General features: G+C 40.1%; 1 protein-coding gene across 1 annotated transcript in view; it reads left to right on the top strand.

Annotated features, from left to right (window-relative positions):
* The window catches only part of FNDC1 (fibronectin type III domain containing 1), a 260,345-nt gene that overhangs the window by 207,487 nt on the left and 38,819 nt on the right, over positions 1-14,039 (top strand). The window contains exons 12-14 of the mRNA XM_077486174.1: positions 3,436-3,513; positions 6,476-6,622; positions 6,724-6,954. Coding sequence (XP_077342300.1) covers positions 3,436-3,513; positions 6,476-6,622; positions 6,724-6,954 — 456 coding nt within the window. The remainder of the gene's footprint in view (positions 1-3,435; positions 3,514-6,475; positions 6,623-6,723; positions 6,955-14,039) is intronic.

Genomic DNA, 14,039 nt, shown 5'->3' on the forward strand with positions numbered 1-14,039 from the left:
CAACAAAAAATCAATAAAAAAAGTGAAGCAACATACATCCATAAATAGAGCCAATTTATAAACTATAAGTCATCAAATTAAAATAGTCAAATTATTAACCCAGGTTCATACACCATCAGTGTCCATTCCAGATCATTTACAGGTGTACAGACTTTTACTCTGTGCTAGTAAAATCCTACTTGGCACTAGAAACTGACAGCCCACATTTTTATTGGGTGCCACACCACTCACACTTCCTGTGTCTTCCAACAGTGTGTGCGTTTATCTGCTAGTTCCTAGTGCTGGGTAGAGCCCTTTATTTGTGAGCACATTCAGTTTGTTTTTCCTGTTCTATTTTAAACAAAGGGAGAGTACTTTTCCAGCTATAAGCTTCTCCCCTTGGTGCTTTCTTCCTTGATGGGGTTATGTGGAGACATCCATGGAAACCAGGACATCTCTGTTTGACCATCATTCAAATAGGAGGTCAAATAGATCTGGTGAGTGATTTAAACCACTGGGGTATATCCTGGAGATTGTAAAGGACAAGTACTTTATTAGCACAAAGAGTGGAAGCCTGTTCACCTGTCACTCACTTGCAATGTAGTAAATAGACACTGATGGTGTTAGGACTTACAATAAGTTGGTTTTAAGAATTGCACAATATGAATCTGATTATTTACAGTTAATTGGCACTATTTATTGATTTTTCACTTATTTATTGATTTTTTTGATGAATGATTGATTATTGATCATTGTTTTGGGAAGTGCTGTAATTTAATGTGTTTCGTAGAAGAGATGCATTTGCCCCCCACAAATTTACTTTTTAGTATCCTACAATAACTGGGAGTTTATGGTGATGAACTGGCCATTATCAATTTAAATTTAACATTCAAGAAAAATATTCAATTAAATAACAATATTCAAGCAAATAACAAAATGCCATTTATATTGATGGCCCAGCATTGTACCATTCAAACTGGGTGTAAAGCCTTGTATACATGGTCAGATTATTGGACGAATTTTCGTCAGTTTTTTGCTTGATGCTAGTCTCAACGTTAGAAGTGACATAATGTATAGAATTGTTTTGTATGTGTTTTCACATTTTTCAAATTCTACCATCAATTTATGCCATTTGTTTTTTACCTACTAGGTTCAATCATGCTGAAAATCATGCTGCATGCAACTAGAGGGAAACACAGAGGACAAATGTTTTCCTTTTAGAGATAGGCTGTCATATCTTTAAAATGGAATAATGATATAATGATAAATAGGTTTCAGTATCTGCTTTTTGATCAAATCTTATGCTGCGTACACACGAACGGACTTTCTGGCAGACTAGGTCCGACAGTCTTCCCAACGGACTTTCGGCGGAGTTCTGACACACTTTCCAAACAGACTTGGCCACACACAAACGGACTAAGTCCGTTCAAAAGTCCGTTCATTTTGAATGTGATGACGTAAGACGAAACTAAAAGAGGAAGTTCAACAGCCAGTAGCCAATAGTTTCCCTTGCGTCATATTTGGTCTGTCTGACCAGCATACAGATGAATGGTTTTCCCGATAGGAATTGAGTCTGTCGGACAGATTTGAAACATGTTCTATTTCTAGGTCCGTCGGATTGTTTTAAACGAAAAGCAATTGAATTAGCCCACACACAATCGGAATGTCCGATGACTGATTCAGTCGGACCTAGTCTGCCGGAAAGTCTGGTTGTGTGTACGCAGCATCAGAGATTTCTCTCCTTGGAGAACTAAGCAAGCTCCTAGTCAGATGCTGGGTAATAGCTGCATAAGTCCAAAAAAGACTAACAAAAAGGAAGAAAAAAGTAGATTTAAGGAGAGATACAGCAGGAAAACTAATATTCTTATCTTTAATATATTATTTAACCAGGCTAGTCAAAACTATTTACTGGAAAGAATGTCATTTAAAAAGGACTTATGTAACTGTTTAAGAGTGAGCTAGTCAAATCTAAAGAAAAATAGACATTTATTAAATTCAGATCAGAATAGTATACATGGGGGGGGGGGGGGGGAGATTTACTAAAACAGTGAAAGAGAATCTGGAGCAGCTGTGTATAGTATCTCATCAGCTTCTATATTCAGATTGTTCACATAAAGCTGAATTCCAGGTATGTTTTCAGCTTATTCCAGCGTGGTCCAATGTAGGTTTACATATTAAGTAATGCATAGAATTCAGGGGTCAGGAATAACTGACGCACAGTTAACTGAAGTTCAAGAGTCAGGATTAAAGTGGTTGTAATCCCCATTTTGTGATGTTTTTAAGAGATATTCACCTTGCATGCAACCACTGACATCAGCGGTGCATGCACTCTGAAGGTCCAGCATATCATTCCAGAAATTCAGAGCTCCTTGCCAGAACTGTAGGCTACTGTGTGCATGCATGGGAGTGACATCATCACTGTTACGGCCACTCACAGCGCTGGGGCCCGCAAACCCAGAAGTAACGTCATGGCAACATGTTGGCCCCCTCAGCAGGGGCCGCGTGATGCTGCGGGGGCTTCATTCTAAGGTAAGTATTTCATAATGAGCTAGTATGCAATGCATACTAGCTCAATATGCCTTTGTCTTACGGGTTGTTTTCTTTAGTTCGTTTTTTTTTTTTTTGGCCATATAACTTCTTTAAGTAACACCAGTCAGGAATAAGTAAGGAAGAGAAAGCAGGCCCTGAACTCTATGTCTTACTTAATCTTTATCCCTAAACTCTGTGCGTAACTTAGTCCTGACACCGGAACTTCAAGGATCGGGATTGAGTAACACAGTGAGGTCATGATTAGTTCAGGGATCATGCAGTTACTCACAGATTGCTACTTGTTTCTGTCAACCCCAGCCCAAGGCCCAGCATCATTCTGGGAGCTAGATAGATTGTAATCTTTGCAATGCATGTCTCCAATTTACAAAGTGGCACTAGTAGAGTGATCTGCAGGTACCACACATTCATGCTGTCATGCATGTGCAGACTGCTCCAGCCATGCTGTGCTAGTTTCTGTCCAAAATGACATGGCTGGAGTGGCCTGCACATAGGCTGCAGTATTAAGGAAGAAAGCTCTACAAGCACTATTTTAGAACTGGACCCCCATTTCCCAGGAGCAAACCCCTTTAAGTTTTAGAGTATCACCCTGTGCTAGCATCACATCTCTTAAACTGGACATTTTCTTGTTCTGCTGATCTTAACCTTGCTTTAAATATTGTCACAAAGGTTATATGAACTTATATGGCTATACCTACTGATAATAGGAAAAAATGTGTTGACATTAATTATACATTGAAAAGCCATCTGTTGCTTATAGGTAAGTGTTTATGGTACCTAATGTAAATCACTATATATATATATATATATATATATATATATATATTGTATAATTTATATCCTAAGCAGCTTTTATATAGTAATAGAGCTGAGTTTTATAATACCTTTGCTGCATTTTTCTCTTGACAGATAGCTACTCTGGCCAAGAACTAATCGTTACCACCGAAACTCCTCCAGAAAGAGTTACATATTTTGATCTTGATGATGGTAATAATAATTCATTTCTATACAGATCTGTCACAGACTCAGATATATTTCAGTTCATTACTTGTGTATAAAGGCCACTATAGCAACTAATCTGATTTCAGCTGTTATGTTATTAGAAAAGTATACAAAATGAAAGCAGCATCTTACCCATTGCTGAAAGTTGAAAAGGCATCCTCGTTTTCTGGTAGGTAATACACAGTACAGATCCTGAACTCCATTGTCGAGATTTAAAACAGATCCAGTATTTTTCTTGGCTAAATGCAGATTTTATATTCAGCCAGAATATATACTGTAACATACAGTGCCTTGCAAATGTATTAACTCCCCTTGGCCTTTTACCTATTTTGTTACATTACAGCCTTTAGTTCAATGTTTTTTACATCTGAATTATATGTGAAGGATCAGAACAGAATAGTCTAAGTTGGTGAAGTCAAATTAGAAAAATATATACATAAAACTATTTTTCAGAAATAAAAAACTGATAATTGGCATGTGCATATGCATTCATCCCCTTTGTTATGAAGCCCATAAAAATCTCTGCTGCAACCAATTACCTTCAGAAGTCACATAATTAGTGAAATGAAGTCCACCGGCGTGCAATCTAAGTATCACACGATCTGTCATTACATATACACACCTTTTTGAAAGGCCCCAGAAGCTGCAACACCTAAGCAAGAGGCACCACTAACCAAACACTGCCATAAAGACCAAGGGATGGTGAAAAGTACAAGTCAGGGTTAGGTTTTAAAAAAATATCCAAATCTTTAATGATCCCTAGGAGCACCATCAAATCTATCATAACCAAATGGAAAAAACATGGCACAACAGCAAACCCGCCAAGAGACGACCATACACCAAAACCCATGGACCGTGCAAGGAGGGCATTAATCAGAGAGGCAGCACAGAGACCTAAGGTAACCCTGGAGGAGCTGCAGAGTTCCACAGCAGGGACTGGAGTATCTGTACATAGGACGACAATAAGACGTACGTTCCACAGAGTTGGGCTTTATGGCAAAGTGGCGAGAAGAAAGCCATTACTTTCAGCAAAAAACAAAATAGCACGTTTTGAGTTTGCGAAAAGGCATGTGGGAGACTCACAAGATGTATGGCGGAAGGTGCTCTGGTCTGGTGAGACTGAAATTTAAAGTTTTGGCCATCAAAGAAAACCATATGTTTGGCGCAAACCCAACACATCACATCACCAAAAGAACACCCACAGTGAAATATGGTGGTGGCAGCATCATGCTGTGGGGATGTTTTTCAGCAGTCGGGACTGGGAAACTGGTCAGAGTTGAGGGAGAGATGGATGATGCTAAATACAGGGATATTTTTGAGCAAAACCTGTACCACTCTGTGTGTGATTTGAGGCTAGGACGGAGGTTCACCTTCCAGCAGGACAATGACCCCAAACACACTACTAAAGCAACACTTGAGTGGTTTAAAGCGGTAGTAAACCCGCACATTTTTTTTTTTTAAACCTGCAAAGCAAAAGGCATAATGAGCTAGTATGCACCGCAATGCAAATGCAAATGCAAATTTGCTACAATGCAAATTTCTGCCTTTAACAAGCAGATTGTTGAGTCGCTGCATATTCCCTACATACTTCTTAAATTTGACTTGTTTTTAGTATCCTCAAACAATGTTTGTGGAAAAAATCTAGCAAATTAAAAAAAAATATATATATAGCATATACAATTGCTACATAAAATATATTGTCATTTTAATGTTTATAAAACATGACCTTTCCTTTTCAAGTCTACAGCTGCGGTCATTTTTTGTAAATTGCAAAGCAATATGGCAACCTGGAGGTGTTCTGTGCACAGATTTTTCAGGCATCCTCTGAAACAAAAATTTAATTTTTGGCGAGGTGGTCCCTGAGGGTTAATCGCTTCTAAAGGGTTGTTGACTCTGCAACTTTTCTCAGCAGAACCCTGAAAGTGCATCAGCTGCTTGTAATTAATTAGCATTGTAATAAGCTGCTTGTAATTAATTAGTTACTCCCATCAGTCCTTCACAAAACATGACCTTCAGACCAGAAACAGGTAGGAACCAGCAACAACGTTACTGTACAGTACATTGAACACCCAAAGCAGATTTTTTTTTTCCTCAATAAAAGTGGAGTTACTGTGTGACATTCTCCTTTAGGATGAAATACCACCACAAACCTTTTTCCATCCACCAAAAGTGATACACTAAAAGTACCCTTGTGTGAATCCTCCACCTCTGTCAAATGGCACACTCACCAAATTTAAAAGTCTTATTTTGCATACTATAATCCAAATCACATGAAATTTTCTGTAAAAACATCGATCTTTGAAGGCTCGTTGAAAGTAGGGATGCATTCAAAAAGAAATACTTCAACAACATTTTACTGCATTAATACAATAAAGATAACTAAAGACAGAACTTGATTTGAACACAGTGGTGAGGAATTAGAATCACTGTCAGGTTTGTATTGCTGTCTGTGCCCTCATTAGTGAGATTCACTCTCTCTAACTGTCCTGATCGTTAATGTCACACAGGCTTAAAGTTAGGGTAAATACAAAATTTTGAGTTGCCACCAGAACAGGAGTTGAAGGGAAATCTTTCACGGGAGTCATTTGATCACATGACAGGATAGAAGGAGTTTTCTTCACATTGGAAATATATTTTCATGTTGAGTCTACAGAACTGGCAGTGAAGGGAAATGCCCCTCATTAGACACAGATGGTCTGTAAAACTGACAGTGGTTTTAACCTTCCCCAATTCTTTTCCAGCGATTTCCCTGTTATATCCACTGCCGTGTGGGCTGAGATGCATAGGGGTGCCATTCAGAATGGATGGCAGTCAAGCGCGTCTCCTAAGAGCAAGACGATTTGGCTACAGGTGCGGGAACAGATTCCCACACCCGCAACCAACCCGCACAGTGTGAACCAAGCCTTAAATTAAAGTAACAATTTAACTTCTAAACTTAACTTTTCAGATTATGAGTTAATTGAGACTACCCAGCAACCAATTCAAACAACGACAACAACTGAACCTCCAATTATTTATGAGGATTCAGAAATGAAGTCTTTCGACAACAACTTGGTTTCTGAATTTGATGCAGCTGGAAAGAGGAGATTTACAGGTACAGAAAAACTGTCTATGTATAGTTTTTGCTGGACATTCATAAGTAAATGTATTTTAGTCCAGAAATATGTTATCATGTGTCTTTTTTTGTTTTTTTAGCGCCCTATGTGTCCTATATAAGTAAGGATCCAAATACTCCTTGCTCCTTGACGGATGCCCTTGAACACTTTCAAGTGGAAAATCTTGCAGATATTATCCCTAAAGAAATGGAAAACAGCATCTTACCTCCCAAGAACATTTCATACAATATTACTGTTGTGGCTGTTGAGGGTTGCCATTCCTTTGTCATTCTAGACTGGGCCAAACCTAAAAAGGGAGACTTCGTCACAGGTAACATCATTTTCAAGCTTTTAATTTCAATAATTTCCATTTTAATAACAGTTAGTTGAATGCAAACTGACTGAGTCAATAGGGTTATACTTTAAATGAAAAGCTTTGGATGTGAAAAGTTTTGATTGCTCTTAGGTAGGGTTCATGGAGTAAAGTATTTTGTTGAAGGGTTGCAAGGGCTCTGACTCTCAACTGGGCATCTGAAGAATTTGATAGAGCAATGGGGAAATAAGAGCACCAAACAAGAATGCAAATACATTTACGTGTATTTTATGAGCCAGGCTGTGTTACCATCAATTGGGCTTAGGATGCTATGTTCATTTGAGAAACAGGCTTCAATTTAGTTGATGTTTCTGGGACAAAAAAAATATTTTCAGCAGTTTAGTAACTGCCTTATGTTCAACCTCCTTTTAATGATTATGGGTACGTAGCTGTTATAAACAACAGTCCACACCTTCAGCCATGTAGCTTAAACAAGCGTTTCTTAACCAGTGTGCCACATGTGTTCCTCCAGATTACCACAATGCATTACTCTGATCCAGGACAGGTGGGATGCAGGGCCACCCCAGCATTTAGGAAAAGATGGAAGTCTGCCTCCGCTAGATCCCCTCCACCTCCCACCCCAGGCCATTCAGCTTCAACCAAAAGTTAGGGCTTTATTTTGAAGAGGGAAATATGTGGTTGGGGGCATCTGTGATGGGGACTGTGTGGTTGAGGGCTATGTGATTGGCCTCATGAAATGGGGACTCTGTTGTTATGGAGCAACTCATGTATAGGGGGCCTCTGATTAAATGGGGTGACTGATGTGACGGGGCTCTCATGTATAAAGGGCTTCTGATGTATTGGGAGTACTCTGATGTGAAGAGGGGATTCTGGCATGATGGGGAGGCTCTTATTTGATGGGGGGGGGGACCTCTGGTGTGAAGGGGTCTTCAAATGTGAAGGTAATTTCATCAAGGCAGTTATGTGCATTATTCCTGGCTCAGGTTGATAAGTAACATTTAAAAATGTATTAAACTCAGAAGAAAACATTTATTATATTGCAGCTTGCCAATTCTTAGATTTGATGGCTCATTCGTTTTCTTTCTAGGCTTACTTTCCTTTATTTTCACCTGGTGATTTGTCCAGTAAGTCTGTTGTTTTTCAACAAAGGAAGTTCCCCTGAAAAATGTGGCAGTTAGAGTGCTGAGACAAACTGTTTACTACTGACAGGAGTGCTTACAATGATAAGCTTTTAGTTATTCATTTAAAAACTTTATTCCAAAACTGTTTACTGTAATTACCTGTCTAAATGCAGTGTGAGCTGGATTTTGGCTTTAATATGTTTGTGTATCTAAATCTGTTAGTGCATCTAATACTTCCCTTCCCCAGACTGACAATGCTGCTGTCCCAAGGTGCCCATGCGCACCTTCATCCAGAGTGAGGGCACTTTAATACAGGAGGTATATTACTGATCAGATCATTACTTGAAAACAGTGGGGACAAAGCCTAAAAAACAAAAAAATGCAGCCATTACATTTAATGATTGGTAAGCTGCCACATATTACATTTTAGTTTTAGGCTTAATACCATTTTAAGTTTTTTACATTTTAAAAGAATGTTCTGACTTATAAAAGATTGAGAAATGCTGCCTGATAGGACCACTGAATGGATTATGTTTATTAGAACACGGTTTGTACCAACTTTTCTTTTTTTTCCATGAATATTTTATTGAAGAAAATAAATAACAGCATAATAAGTAACATTACAGAAGTAAGCAGCTTTACAGAGGATACAGTCATAACATATGTCCAAGACAGGACATTTTAGTATAATAAAACATCATTGTGGCTAAAGAACGCAACCAGAGGTGTAATGAAACAGTAGTAGCATGACAGATGGAATAGGGTATACTGTAGAGTCGTTTGTGTGTGAATTATCAACCTTCACGGGCTGAATAGATCAGCTCTTGTATTGGGCCTAATGTATCATATTCATTTGCCCTTATGCTCATATGTCTGTAATGTATCAAGGGGCGGATTAGAAGGAGGTTCTTTAAATTTAAATTTAACACCTGTGGGAGCAGTTCATTCTATCTAAGGTGGTTCTGGATTGGATGTCGTACTTCTGTAAAGGAATTATGGGTGTCGGTGAGGGTAGGGATAGGGAAATGAATGGACAGGGGGTGGGTAAGGGAATGGGGGCGGATAGGGGCAGGGGGGGGTTGAATGGGTGCCATCTCTCCCTCCCCCCCCAGGCTCAAAATGTGCCTGGGGCAGACACGGGTTGGAGGGTTCGGAGAACAGGAGGTACCAGTTCTGGGTTACATGTTACAATTCAGAGAGGTTAGATGGAAGGGGCTGTCCTCTTAGGGTGGGGCTTCTTCCGAAGGTGTACCAACTTTTCTGACCTGATTTTCTTGGAAAATCACTTGGGTGAAGGTGACTAAGTTACCCAATAGCTATAAGTGCTGGGGCATTTCCCTAACGCTCATTTGAAATAAAGAAGCCCCTTGATTGAGTGGTGAAGCTTCTTCTTTCACATTACAGCCAGCTTTCCTATTTAGGATAACTTGAGAAGGGTATAGTGAGCCCTCAGCACAATATAAAGCTGAGTCAGGCACTGGGATACATTGAGTGAGATCTGGACAAATGATTCTAAGGCCATCTCTCACTGCTCCCGCTCCATAGGCCCAACATCCACCATTCATGGGCCTGCAGCCCCGCACGGATAGTATTTCAAGTATTCAAGGAGCAGCATTGAGTAGCAGTGATATAAACCACTTGGTGCCTTCTGTATCATGCACCAAAATAAAGACAGGTGTGGGACCTAAAAGCCAAACAGGCCATTTGGGCCTGAACCACATATGCCAATTGGACATATTAAAAGTGCAAAGAAAGAGATTGATTGTGCTGCTGTAGTAGTGATGAGAAGGATAGTGTATCTCATGTAAAGTGGTTGTAAACCCTTATATATACTCAGTGAAGAGACTAACTTCAAGTGATACACAGAGATAAAACAAATCCTCCTAGATAAGTTGCACCTGTTTAACTGCATTCCTCTCTTCTCTACAGCTTCCTAAAACACACATTTTACATAGCATCTCTCAGCAGTAGAAAGCAGAGGGTGGGCATCTGACATAACACACACTGCAAAGCTGGAGTACATAGCTTAGTGAAATCTGATTGGAGGAAAGGGTCAGGGTCAGGCTCAGAGAAACATAAAACTGAGTCTATCAGTCATCTGCGGTGTGCTGGAGGTAGATGAGCCTTCTCCCAGGGGACTGAGGTGTCCGATTAATTCATTAGGAGTGAGTCACGCAGATAGCAGAGAGAGAAGAGATCAGAGAGGAAACAGATCGGATGCTTTGGATTCAGGTTAGTAAACATATATATATAGGGAGATGTGCTTTGTTCATTTTTCATATTTGAGGTTTACAACCACTTTAAGTTTCTCATTTAAACAGAAAGTTAAGTCTTCTAGTTCTTCAGTACTACACTAATACTACACGTTAGTACACTAATCAAAAACAAACATGTCGTCCACTGTCATTTAGATAACTGACTCCATTAGCAATGGGGAACACAGTTATATTTTTATACATTAGTGGTCCAATATCTGTGGTAGGTGAGCAAACATATCATGTTTTATAGATTTTATTGTTTTTGGAATAATACATATATAGTTACATAGTAGGTGAGGTTGAAAAAAGACACAAGTCCATCAAGTCCAACCTATGTGATTATATGTCAGTATTACATTGTATATCCCTGTATGTTGTGGTTGTGATTTTAACAGTAATAATGATGTAGGTAAATTTTTTGTTCCCATTATTTAGGTGCCACAAAAAGCCTGATCTTTGAAACTGGGGGTTTGATGTGGTAAATATTTGTGATGTTGGTCCCCCTAGAGCACGGGTAGGCAACCTGGGGCCCTCTAGCTTTTGTGAAACTACATTTCCCATAAGGCATTGCAAGGCTGGCAGTTACAATTACTCCCAGAGACATGATGGGACTTGTAGTTCTGCACAGCTGGAGGGCCCCAGGTTGCCTAGCCCTGCCCTAGAGTAAACATGCTACACAATCCACACATTAGCATATACAGTATAAGTAGTGTAATTAATAACCTTATCTTGCATGATACATATTAAAAACATTGTTTTTTTACTTATGCATTTTAATGTGGTAAAGCAAGGCTAGATGGATTGTTGCCAATATCAGTCATTCTTTCCATTTGTGAATAGATTATTGTCTTTCTTGGATGTGCAGTACTTAAATCCTCCAAAACCTGCATTTAATAATGTTATTTACTATCACTATGGAAATAAGTCAAATCTGTAGAATGCACTTTGGTACAGGTGGATTATTTTGAGTAACTGCCAAAATACTGAAGATTTTTTCAAGACTTGGCTTGTAAAAGCTGATGGCAGTTATAAGTAGATTTAGACTAATGTCTACATGGTGGGAATATACTGTAGATAAATAAAATGAATATTGCAAAAATATGTGATAGAGTTGTGTATTAGGTATTCTTTGTTGACACATCAAATTCAGAAGCACAATGCATTGTAAGTTGAATGCATTGACAAGTTTAAACTAGAAAATATTACATTTTAAAATGATTGTAAAGGTTGTTTTTTTAAATAACAAACATGTTATACTTACCTCCTCTGTGCAGCCTGGATCCTTCTCTTCTTGGTTCCCTCTTTGCTACTCCTAGGCCCTCCTTCGAGTGCCCCCTCAGCCAGCAGCTGGCTACAGGGGGCACCCTAGCCAAGTCAGAGCCCTGTGTATCCATTCAGACACGGAGGCCTGACCTGGCCCCTCCCCATCCCTTCCCAGATTGGCTGACTGACTTTTATTGACAGCAGTGGGAGACAATGGTGTCACTGCTCTGCCTCAGCCAAGCAGGAGGAATGTACTTGATGGCTGAGGGGATCGTGGACATCACTGGAGAGAGAAGGCGCTCAGGTAGGTAATTAGGATGGGCTGCTACACACATAAGGTTTTTTATCTTGGATAGAATCCATTAAGATAAAAAAAACCTTCTGACTTTAGAATTCCTTTAGAATTTGTGAGGACAAAAAAAAGCAGTAAATGCAAATTTCCTCATGAGATCCTCTTGTTGAATGTACAAAGCAATACCTGCCAGAAATCCAGTGAGTTCCTAGCTTCCTGAGCACTTTACGGCACTGAACTCTGAAGCATTGATACCAGGCCTTTCCAGTTGACACTTTCCACCATGTTTTCATGGCAATGAGAAGGGGTGTTTTGTAATCCAGCAAAAGAGTCAGGACTGACAACACTGCTTGAAATTCCAGATCTATAAAGGGTTTGCCATCTCAAACAAGACATTAGGAGTATAATGGATTTCTGGTAGGTCAGCAAATATTTTTCTCTACTTGCAAAGTATTTCAAGAGACAATACATGTGAAAATATGCATGTATTTCATATATGTACTGCATAATTTTTTTTTATTTTGCCCAGACATCCACTTTAAGAAAGACAGCCTTAGATTATATTCAGAATACAGTATCTACATCTTTAGATTTGAAGCTGGAGGATATGAACTGCAAAAATATTTGCAATGCAATTGAGTTCACAAAGATTGACATCATAAATAGTCACCTGATTTTGACTATACTCCAAAATTAAATCTTAAATTACTCCTATATTTTTAGGCCAAAAGCACAGTTTTGTGTACATAACAGATGCTTTCCTCTTTCAGCTCCTTTATGTACACTTAGAGTATTATAGCCTTTGGAAATATGCATCATAATGACATGTAGCACTGACCCCCAAAGGAGCGGCTGATTATTTTTGGGCTTACCGTTACCTTCTTCACCTCGCGTGCATCTAGGGGTTTCCTGAGGTAGATGGCCCAATGAACTGCAGAGACTGACACTTGATCCACTTTAGGGCCCAAAAAGCGCTGCTGCCGAAATTCTTTGCAGGGGGGAGCGACCTTTGACGTCACCACTGGGGCTCCATCCTCCTCCCTCCTACTTCTGCTGCCGCTGGGCCAGTAGGAGAGAGGGGTGGAGTGGAGCCTCGCGCATGCACAGTAGGGTTCCCGGCGTGAAGCCATAAGGCTACACTGATGGGTTCCCTTACCCGCAATGGCGGCAGCATCACCCAACAGCTGAAGGAAACATCAGCTGACATTGCTGGACTCCAGGTTAAGTGTCCTATTATTAAAAGCCAGTATGTGTAGCTGCTGACTTTTAATTTTTTCAGTAGAGGACAGACCTCTGCTTTAAGCCAGTGTGCATGGATCCTTAACTACTTGCTTACTGAGCACTTAAACCCCCCTCCTGCCCAGTCCAATTTTCAGCTTTCGGAGCTGACGCACTTTGAATGACAATTGTGCGGTCATACAACACTGTACCCAAATGAAATTTTTATCATTTTTTTCCCACAAATAGGGCTTTCTTTTGGTGGTATTTAATCACAGCGGGATCTTTTATTTTTTGCTAAACAAACAAGAAAAATTGAAAATTTTGAAAAAAAAAACATGTTTAATAGTTTGTTATAAAATTTTGCAAACAGGTAAAGTTTTCTGCTTCATTGATATACGCTGATGAGGCGGCACTAGCGGTCACTGATAGGCTGCACTGGTGGGCACTAATAGGCGCAGTTAAGATGGCACTGATAGGCACAGATAAGGTGGCACTGATGGGGACAGATAAGTCGGTACTGATGGGCACAAATAAGGTGGCACTGATGGCCACTGATAAGATGGCACTGATGGGTGGCACGGATGGGTGGCACAGATGGGCACTGATAGGTACCACTGATAGATGGCACTGATGGGTGGCACTGATGGGCACTGATAGGTGGCACTGATGGGCATTGATGGGCGCTGGAAGGCGACACTGATGGGCACTGATAGATGGCACTAATGTGCAGCAGCACTGTCCAGGCACTGATTGTGGGCACTGACAGGTGGTACTGTGGGCACTGACAGGTGGCACTGGTGGGGACTGATAGGTGGCACTGGTGGGCACTGGCAGGCGGCACTTGTAGGGGGACAGGTGGGCACTAAGGAGCTGGGGCACATCACAGTGATTGGGACTGATGTCCCGTTCATTGCCGCCAGTGATCAG

Source organism: Lithobates pipiens, unplaced genomic scaffold, assembly GCF_037356315.1.
Source record: "Lithobates pipiens isolate NorthernLeopardFrog02 unplaced genomic scaffold, aLitPip1_a1.2 Scaffold_18, whole genome shotgun sequence".
Lineage (NCBI taxonomy): Eukaryota > Metazoa > Chordata > Amphibia > Anura > Ranidae > Lithobates > Lithobates pipiens.